The following is a 9,751-nucleotide window of genomic DNA, read 5'->3' on the forward strand; positions in this document are numbered from 1 at the left end:
TAAGTCTGACGCACCTTACTTTTCGGAATGAAACGCCAGATTTGATATGAAGGGCTATAAGTCTGGCTTTGATGATGATGCTGGAATTTATGGAGCACTAAGCTGCCACTAGGGGGAGCAAAATGAAGACAGGTTTATACAGCTAGTATTGGAGGGAAGAGTTTGATACCTCAAGTTCCCCCATATTCCACCAGACCAAGCTGAGAACTTTATTGCAATGGGGTCAACAAAGAAACTGTATTTAGATGAATCTACTAATATTTTTTAGTAAAATAATAATAATATAATTAATAATAATTTTTTAGGACCACTATAAAAAAAATAGCAAAAAAAAAGTTCCCCCTTTAAAGGGTTTTCCCAGTTTAATAAAAACATAATTGTTTTTTAGACAACGGTGGGTTGCGGTACTATAAGGTGTCGCTGCGATGAGCAACTAGTTATACCATTGGTACAAGTTTTTTTATATCACTTATTTTAGGGCTGAAAGATTTTTTTAGTTGAAAGTTACACTTTTATATATGAAAATACAAGGAGCCAACACTCAGCCTGCCACAAATAATCCTCTAGAGACCAGTAGGATGTGCCATCTAGGGTGCCAGCCACATAGATCGCCCTCCGAGCCAGTGACAGGCCTGAAAGGTAAAAGTATTGTTTATATAAACGTTTTAAATTCAAATCCCTATATTAAAATAAATTACGAAAAAATGAGGTGTTAACAGTCATTGTACAGGAGGAGGAGGAGGTGAGCTGTGATATCACCTATTGTGAATGGTGGATCCGGGGTTATTTACTGTATATAGAGGTGTTATCAGTCATTGTACGGGAGGAGGAGGTGAGCTGTGATATCACCTATTGCGAATGGTGGATCCTAGGTTATTTACTGTATATAGAGGTGTTATCAGTCATTGTGCAGAAGGAGGAGGTGAGCTGTGATATCACTTATTGTGAATGGTGGATGCTGTGTTATCTACTGTATATAGAAGTGTTATCAGTCATTGTACAGGAGAAGGAGGAGGTGAGCTGTGATATCACCTATTGTGAATGGTGGATCCTAGGTTATTTACTGTATATAGAGGTGTTATCAGTCATTGTGCAGAAGGAGGAGGTGAGCTGTGATATCACTTATTGTGAATGGTGGATGCTGTGTTATCTACTGTATATAGAAGTGTTATCAGTCATTGTACAGGAGAAGGAGGAGGTGAGCTGTGATATCATTGATTGTGAATGGAGGATCCAGTGTTATCTACTGTATATTGAGGTGTTATCAGTCATTGTATACAAGGACGAGGAGGTGAGCTATGATATCACATATTTTTTATGGTGGATCCTGTGTTATATACTGTATAGAGAGGTGTCATCAGTTATTGTACAGGAGAAGGAGGAGGTGAACTGTGATATACATAATGTACTATATGGAACAACAAAGAAAAAAATCTTCTCCTGTACAATGACTTATACCTCTCTATACAGTAGATAACACAGGATCCACCATTCAAAATAGGTGATGTCACAACTCACCTCCTCTACAATGACTGATAACACCTCTATATAGACTAGATAATACAGGATCCAGTATTCACAATAGGTGATATCACAGCTCACCCCCTCCCCTTCCTGTGCAATGACTGATACCTCTATATACAGTATATAACATAGAATGCACCATTCACAATAGATGATATCACAACTCACCTCCTCCCCATCCTGTACAATGACGCATAAGTCATCTATATATAGTACATTATAAACAAACAATACCAATATACACAAGAAGTCTCGTGCCATAATTATCATATGGAGAAAGCCATATACAGAATTAGAATGGAACAACAAAGAAAAAAATCTGTACAAAGACTTTATAGTTGAAAACAGATACAAATTTTATTGAGTAGAAAATACAAAAGACAAAGATTATTTTGATTAAAACTTGTAGAGACAGGTGATGATAGCCACCAAATGGTACCCACATACCAACCTGGTACATATTACATATTAGAAGCAGTCAGAGAGCCAAAAGAGGCCAAAATGATGGATGGTCAAGAAATGATCAATCAGCATAGATGCAAACAAATCCACTAACTGCTAAAGATACCCTGTGCCAACGTTGTAATATAATCCCATCAAAAAATCTTGCAAGTGCAAGTATAACTAATGGCGCAGGGTATCAAATCACACTGCACTAACTAACTAAGATGTGCCCACCGCGTCATACAAGGTAAATATGTGTGTGACATTTAGTCAGCCTATGGGAACCCTTAGACTGAGCGCAATAGCCACCAGATACAACAGTGGAGGTAACATTCAAAAAGCAGAGTCGTACGTGCAATTCACAGAGGCAACCATATGATCAATCAGCATAATTGCAAAGAAATCCACTGACTGCTGAACCACATTGCTAACCACATACAGCATATATAAAGATAAATGTACAAAAGACAGATAATACTCGTATAACAAATCGTAGCAGATGTCAGGTAATGTGGTCCCGTTCCTCTTTACTATCATCCAATGGATTGACAATTTCTCCAAAATACTTATATGGGCGCAATGAAGGATCAGGAAAGGCATGAAAGTATGGATGTAACTGAAAATTAAAACATATATACAAAAGTTAAAAAGGACCAAACAGATCAAGAACAAGGTGATCATACACAGAGCTGCAGAATCATGAGTTACATATTTATAAACCATGAAGCAGGATGGGGCATTGTCTGGGAAATCTATAGGAAGGATACAAAACTTAAACACTCAATCAGCCAAAAATTCTGTAGAGTCTTCAAGGTCCATATCCATTCCGTCTCACGCTGTGTGAGGAGACGGGTAACATTCCCGCCTCGAATCCCAGGTATAATTTGATCAATGCATACATGCAATTATACATGTGGGGGAGGGCTCCCTGCTGGTCTCTTGCGATGTCGAATCGCTCTATACGAGCATTCGACATCGCGACGGACTACGGGCTGTGTCATACTTTCTCTCTATGACCAACATGTCCGGGACCGAGAGGGACTTTGTCATGAACTTATTGAGTTTTTCCTTGACTCACAATTTTTTCTTTTTTGGGGGGTCCCTCTACCTGCAGCTCCAGGGCACAGCAATGGGGGCGGCCTTTGCGCCCTCATATGCTAATTTGTTTCTGGGGCTGTGGGAGAGGGACCTTCTCCTGTCAGATTGGCTGTCGTCGGTGGACCGCATCCCCCTTTGGACGCGGTACATCGACGACATCTTTTTTATCTGGCAGGGGACTGTCCCAGAACTTAATTTATTTATGCAAAATTTGAACAACAACGAAATTAATATACGGCTGACTCATAAGTTCAGTGACACGTCCCTCGAATTCCTAGATGTCTTGGTCATAAGAGATACATCAGGTTTCTTACAAACTGATTTATATCGAAAAGACACTTCTGTAAACTCAGTTTTACATGCCACCTCTGCCCACCCCGCACACGTTGTACGAGCAGTCCCCGTGGGACAATTTCTTCGCCTACGGCGGATCTGCTCTTCGGACTCTTCCTTTGAGTCCAAGGCTTTGGATCTCAAACAGAGATTCCGTGACCGTGGGTACAGCAATAGGTCTATCGAAAAGGCATAGCGAGGAACTCCCCACGTGTTGATCTACTATTTGGTGACCATGGGACTAGAAATACGAATATTGTGAGAATGGTTGTTCTGGCACCCTCAATCTGTGCGTTGGAAGACGAGTTGACAGACAGCTTAACTCTTTCCCATCAATGCATTGACTCGGACGCTGGGGGTCCTTTACAACTTTTATTAATGAGATCAGTGTAAAACTACAAGAAATAAATGAAAATACTAAGTACAACATACAACATATCTGAGTTACATAGCATTCCATTTGATACAGGACATGCAGGGTAAATGCACTACATGGCGAATACATATTAGCTAATGACAGGATAATACTTGCAGAACAGACCAACTACATTATAATTTGATGAGCCCTAACCAGGGGATCATAACTCACCGACTGTGCTATGTAGAGGCAAACATAAGGAGCAGAGATCTGGAGAGATATTCAGCATGCAGAATGTGTGTGTTCATGTAACTGAAATGGCTGCTGAAGAAGAAGGGGCAGAGCCTATGCAAGGTCTGATGGGTAACTACATAAGCCTTGGTAGGACAATTTTCATTGCACAGTAACCAGTGAAACATTAAACTAACTGCAGTAAGACAACATTGTCAACAGATGGCGCTGTTGGATATCACTGGACAAGTGGACAGTATCAATGTCAATTACTAAATGTAATCTTATTACTTGGCATAATAAAATAATTATATGCATTTCTATGAAGGCATGACACTCCCCGTCTGGCATCCGGGGGAATGCCACAAACTTAAACTAGAGCAATAGAATAAGTTCAGATACAGGTCTAAGAAACAGCTTTCCACTTTGCTTGGGAATCTTGATTTCCACTTTCCTGACCTGTCCGTCTTGACTTGGGAAGACCTTGGTTACCAATCCTAGAGGCCACTCGTTCCTTTTAGACTGAGTGTTCTTCACTAGGACGACATTCCCAGGTTTCATGTTGGGTCTACTATCTTGCCATTTGTCTCTTGTCTGTAATGTAGAGAGATATTGTTTTCTCCACTTAGTCCAGAAAAGGTCTACTAACATTTGAACTCTTTTCCATTGAGATTTGTACAAGTCTTTTGTAGTAAACTCTCCAGAAGTCGGCATACTCACATTAAACTTCTGGGTGAGGAGAGTTGAAGGGGTGAGCAGAGATAGGTCATCAGGGTCATTGGATATGGGAACCAGTGGTCTGGCGTTCATTATAGCTACTACCTCGGCCATGAAGGTTGTTAGAGTCTCATGAGTGAGCTTCGAAGGACCAAGTTGAAAGATGGAATCGAGGATTCTGCGAGCGATGCCGATCATGCGCTCCCACACACCTCCCATATGAGATGAGTGCGGTGGGTTAAAGGTCCACGTACAACCTAGTTCTGAAAGACGTCTTTCTACTTGGTTAATGTCCAGATTTGAGGGAATCTTTAGTTCACCACATGCTCCTACAAAGTTAGATCCTCTGTCAGAGCGTATATGCTTTACATGTCCTCTGAGAGAAATGAATCGTCTGAAGGCATTTATGAAGCTGGATGTGTCCATTGTCTCAATGACTTCTATGTGTACGGCTCTAATACTCAAACATGTGAACAAGACGGCCCAGCGCTTGCTGTTTGCATGTCCTCCCCTAGTCTGACGTGTGACAACTGACCAGGGACCAAACACATCGAGGCCCACGTTAGTAAAAGGAGGTTCGGTACTCAAACGGTCTGCTGGTAGGTCTGCCATTTTTTGGGATTGACAAGAACCACGGAGTTTCCTGCAGATGATACATTTGAAGATGACTCTACTCACAAGTCGCTTAACTCCTGTTATCCAGAAACCCGCTTCCCGTAGGGCTCCTTCAGTTATCAAGCGCCCTTGATGTCTAACCTGTGCGTGATAATGCTCAACCAGCAGGAAAGCAACATGGCCGTGAGGAACAATGATTGGAGTACACTCGTCATTTTCAAGCTTTGCATTTGAAATTCGTCCCCCGACTCTCAGCAGTCCTTGAGTATCCACAAACGGGTCCAGTTTTTTAAGGGGACTATCTTTTGGGACACTTCTGTGGTTCCGGAGGGACTCTAGAGTCTGGGTATAAGCTTCATGCTGTACACAACAGATGATTGCGTGTTTGGCTTGCGTGAGCTCTTCCACTGTGTAAGCTTTATGACAACAATGCCAGCCTTTGCATGGAGCTGGTCTCGATTGTCTGTTTTTAAAGGATCTAATGACATGTATCAGGCAAGTCAAGGCTCTGTAGGCCGATCTCCAGGTAGAGAATCTGAGGAAGCAGCTGGAATCAAGGTGCCTGTTGGTGATCGTTGTGCTAAGTGTGGAAACTTGAGGCTGTAGCTCTACATCTGATTCGGGTTCGAAGAGTTCATGTGTATGTGTCTCGTGAGCAGTGGGTACTGGTTGATACAGAAATGCAGGTCCGACTAGCCAGTTAGTGTCTTTGAGGCGTGGTGCCGATACCGCTCTGGTCGCATGGTCTGCAGGATTTTGGTCGGTTGGTATTTTGAATATTTTGTCCATGAAAGCAAAGAAATGTACCTCCATTTCTGGCTTCTTTGAGAAACTTGGCTTTAAGTAGGTAAGGCGCTTTAGTGCCATCTCTTTGTTGTTAGGAAGACAGGGTCTTTGTGGCTTGAATGGTAGTGGAGCCACCCAGCTGTCGTTTTCATCCTTGTGAAATCCTTGATCCATTATCTCCAGGAAGGTCTCATCTTCAATGGAATGGGCTCGTTTATAATCTTCTTTGGTCTTTTGAAAGACAGCGCACCCTAGATGATCTTTGTCTCCGTCGCACAATTCATCCATGGCGTATCTGTCTTTCCCACCATCTAAGTGTGCTGAATTGGTGAGATTTTCCTTCACTGGGAATTTGTTGGGGCATGGTAGGAAAAAGGATGGACGGCCACTCTCCAATGTGTTCGTGTAGAGAGATTGGATGTTGTTCGGCTTGGGAACTTTTCCGAGGCAGACGTCCCCTATAACTACCCATCCTAGATCTAGCTTCTGAGCGTAGGGCGAGTTATGAGGACCGTTTATCTGTTTCCTCACCTTGTGAACTCTGATGATGTCTCTCCCCAGCAAAAGGACCAACTTGGCTTGGGAATTAAGTGCAGGAATGAGATGCGCTATGTTTCTCAAATGGGGATGGTGTAGTGCCGCTTCTGGAGTGGGTATCTCTTCTCTATTGTTCGGGATGGCATTGCACTCGATTAATGTAGGAAGGGGTAAGGATGTCTTCCCATCTAGGGATTCGATTTGATAACCTGTTGCCCTCCTGCCAGATTCTTCACTCACTCCTGTACATGTTTTCAGTGAGTAGGAGCAGCTAAGTCCCTTGATTCCAAAGATGTCAAAGAAAGCTGAGCTGGCGAGTGATCTATTACTCTGGTCGTCGAGTATAGCATAGAGTTTAACCGCTTTTTCTCTGTAGCCCATAGGGTAAACTGTAACCAGACAGATCTTTGAGCAGGATTTGTTAGTGAGACCTTCTCCACAAACTTGAGTGCACTGGGGTGACACTTCAGGAGGTGTACTGTCTGTCTCCTCCCCGCCGTGCTCTGTAAGTCGGTCGATGTGCGTGGAATTCTGTGGGGCTGGTTCTGGGTGTAGAGCTGTGCTGTGCTCTTGACTGTTACACTCCGAACAAGTGATACTGGCATTGCAGTCTCTAGCTAAGTGAGATGTGGATGCACAACATCTGTAACATATGTTGTTTTCTCTGAGGAAGATTCTACGGTCTTTAAGAGATTTTCCTCTAAAACTCCTGCACTGTTGCAGTGGGTGAGGCCTTTTGTGTAGGGGGCACTCTTTGTCTGGGTCAATTGTTAGTGACCCTTCAGGTTCTGTTGTACTGTGGGTCTTGCGTGATGAATCTGTAGCAGACACATTAGTTTTGTGTACAGTGATAGGTGAGCCTCGAGGGTTGCGTACTGGAGCAGGCTTACCTGTTCGTGGGTTGATGGGATCTGCGGTGGAAAGGTCAAAGCTGGGATCATTCCTGATCTTGGCTTGCTGGCGCACAAAATCTACGAAGACATGGAATGGAGGAAACGGCACGTTGTGACGTTGTTTGTAATCTGAACCCCGGTTCAACCATTTCTCTTGCAGACTGTAAGGCAACTTATTCACTATGGGTTTAATACCTCTGGCTGCATCTAGGGACGCGAGGCCTGGCAGGTCTCCTTCAAACTTGGCGACTTGGAGTTCTACCAAGAGGTCGCTCAATTCTCTTAGCATGTGAAAGCTCTTATTAGAGATCTTGGGAAAGTCCTCCAACCTTTTGAAGAGGGATTCTTCTATCCTCTCTGAAGAGCCATAGCACTCATCAAGTCTCTCCCATAACAGGCACAAACCTTTGCTCGGGTGGTTGATGCTGATATCCCTGATGCGTTTTGCATGTTCTGCTGATTCGTTTCCTAGCCACTTGACCAAGAGATCGATCTCTTCATTGGCAGAGATGTCCAGGCCGGCCGTGGCGTTTCTGAAGGAAGCTCTCCACGCTCTGTAACTTTCAGGACGGTCGTTAAACTTTAAAAGACCTTTGGTGAGTAACTCACGGCGTGCGAAGAACTTGAGGAAATCTGGTAGCTCTTGATTTCTGAGAGGGTGGTCCTGATACATGTTGCTATGATGAGGTCCCAGTGAGTTATTGTTGCCATCAAATACGTTGTCGCCATGATAGTCACCATCGGGGTCCTCCATTTTGGGACGGTTCGCTGTGTAATAGGAATCTACAAACTTGGGTGCAGGTGACACTGATGGTGTTAGGTGGACGGAATTACCTTCATGCTTAACGTGGGATGTTTGTTGAATGAAGGTTGATGGCTGAATGGCAGGATTAAGTCTCTCTCTTGGAGCTGAATGTAGATGGTCGTCTGATGCGGTATGCTTTAGTACGTAGTCTGAAGTGCGTTGTGAGATATCCCGATGACTGAGTTCGGGTCCGAGCCTTAACCTGAAACTTTTACTGTCGCTGCGTGCTGCTTCTTCTAAAGCCTGTACTTCAGCTTCTGCTGCTGCTGCTTCTGTGTCTACAGCAAGTTTTGCAAGGTCGGCTTCTAGACGTGCTTTTTCTGTCTTTAATTTCAACTCTTGTTCAGCAAAGGCAGCTCTCACTTTGGCGGCTTCCGCCTTCGCCCTGGCGGTGGCAATTGCAGCGCTGCTCACAGACTTCCTTGAAGCTGACGAGCTTACATGGGAGCGTGTTACATAAACTTCAGATCCTCTATCTGACATGGTGTCTGTATGCGGCTTGACTGCTCTCTGATAGAAGTCGGCGTCTATGCTTCAACCCCGTTAATAGCAGTCGTTTTACTGTTCTGGCACCCTCAATCTGTGCGTTGGAAGACGAGTTGACAGACAGCTTAACTCTTTCCCATCAATGCATTGACTCGGACGCTGGGGGTCCTTTACAACTTTTATTAATGAGATCAGTGTAAAACTACAAGAAATAAATGAAAATACTAAGTACAACATACAACATATCTGAGTTACATAGCATTCCATTTGATACAGGACATGCAGGGTAAATGCACTACATGGCGAATACATATTAGCTAATGACAGGATAATACTTGCAGAACAGACCAACTACATTATAATTTGATGAGCCCTAACCAGGGGATCATAACTCACCGACTGTGCTATGTAGAGGCAAACATAAGGAGCAGAGATCTGGAGAGATATTCAGCATGCAGAATGTGTGTGTTCATGTAACTGAAATGGCTGCTGAAGAAGAAGGGGCAGAGCCTATGCAAGGTCTGATGGGTAACTACATAAGCCTTGGTAGGACAATTTTCATTGCACAGTAACCAGTGAAACATTAAACTAACTGCAGTAAGACAACATTGTCAACAGATGGCGCTGTTGGATATCACTGGACAAGTGGACAGTATCAATGTCAATTACTAAATGTAATCTTATTACTTGGCATAATAAAATAATTATATGCATTTCTATGAAGGCATGACAATGGTCACCAGGTACCATTCACATTGGGAACGGATGCTGGAAGTCATGTCCCGGTATTGGTCTATACTCACTGTCGATCCCATTCTTCGGAGTTATTTGTCTGATAGACCATAAGTTGCGGCCCGTAAGGCCAGGAACCTGAAAGACATATTGACCTCTAGTCACTACAATAAAAAGGACACAAAAATGTTC

The 9,751-nt window shown here is 43.3% G+C and overlaps 1 protein-coding gene across 1 annotated transcript; it reads right to left on the reverse strand.

The window, feature by feature from the left end:
* Positions 1 to 1,929: 1,929 nt before the first annotated feature.
* On the reverse strand, positions 1,930 to 9,508 carry LOC142257176 (uncharacterized). The gene is made up of 2 exons (XM_075329296.1): positions 9,224 to 9,508; positions 1,930 to 9,029 (listed from the first exon to the last, which is right to left on the reverse strand). Exon 2 carries the CDS (start codon positions 8,822 to 8,824, stop codon positions 4,364 to 4,366), a length of 4,461 nt encoding a protein of 1,486 aa, XP_075185411.1. The 5' UTR covers positions 8,825 to 9,029; positions 9,224 to 9,508; the 3' UTR covers positions 1,930 to 4,363.
* Between the last annotated feature and the right edge of the window lie 243 nt (positions 9,509 to 9,751).

Source organism: Anomaloglossus baeobatrachus, chromosome 11 (assembly GCF_048569485.1).
Source record: "Anomaloglossus baeobatrachus isolate aAnoBae1 chromosome 11, aAnoBae1.hap1, whole genome shotgun sequence".
Taxonomy (NCBI): Eukaryota; Metazoa; Chordata; class Amphibia; order Anura; family Aromobatidae; genus Anomaloglossus; species Anomaloglossus baeobatrachus.

Excerpts from the sequence above, each read along its gene's own strand:
- LOC142257176 (XM_075329296.1), bottom strand. The coding sequence starts at position 8,824 with ATGTCAGATAGAGGATCTGAAGTTTATGTAACACGCTCCCATGTAAGC.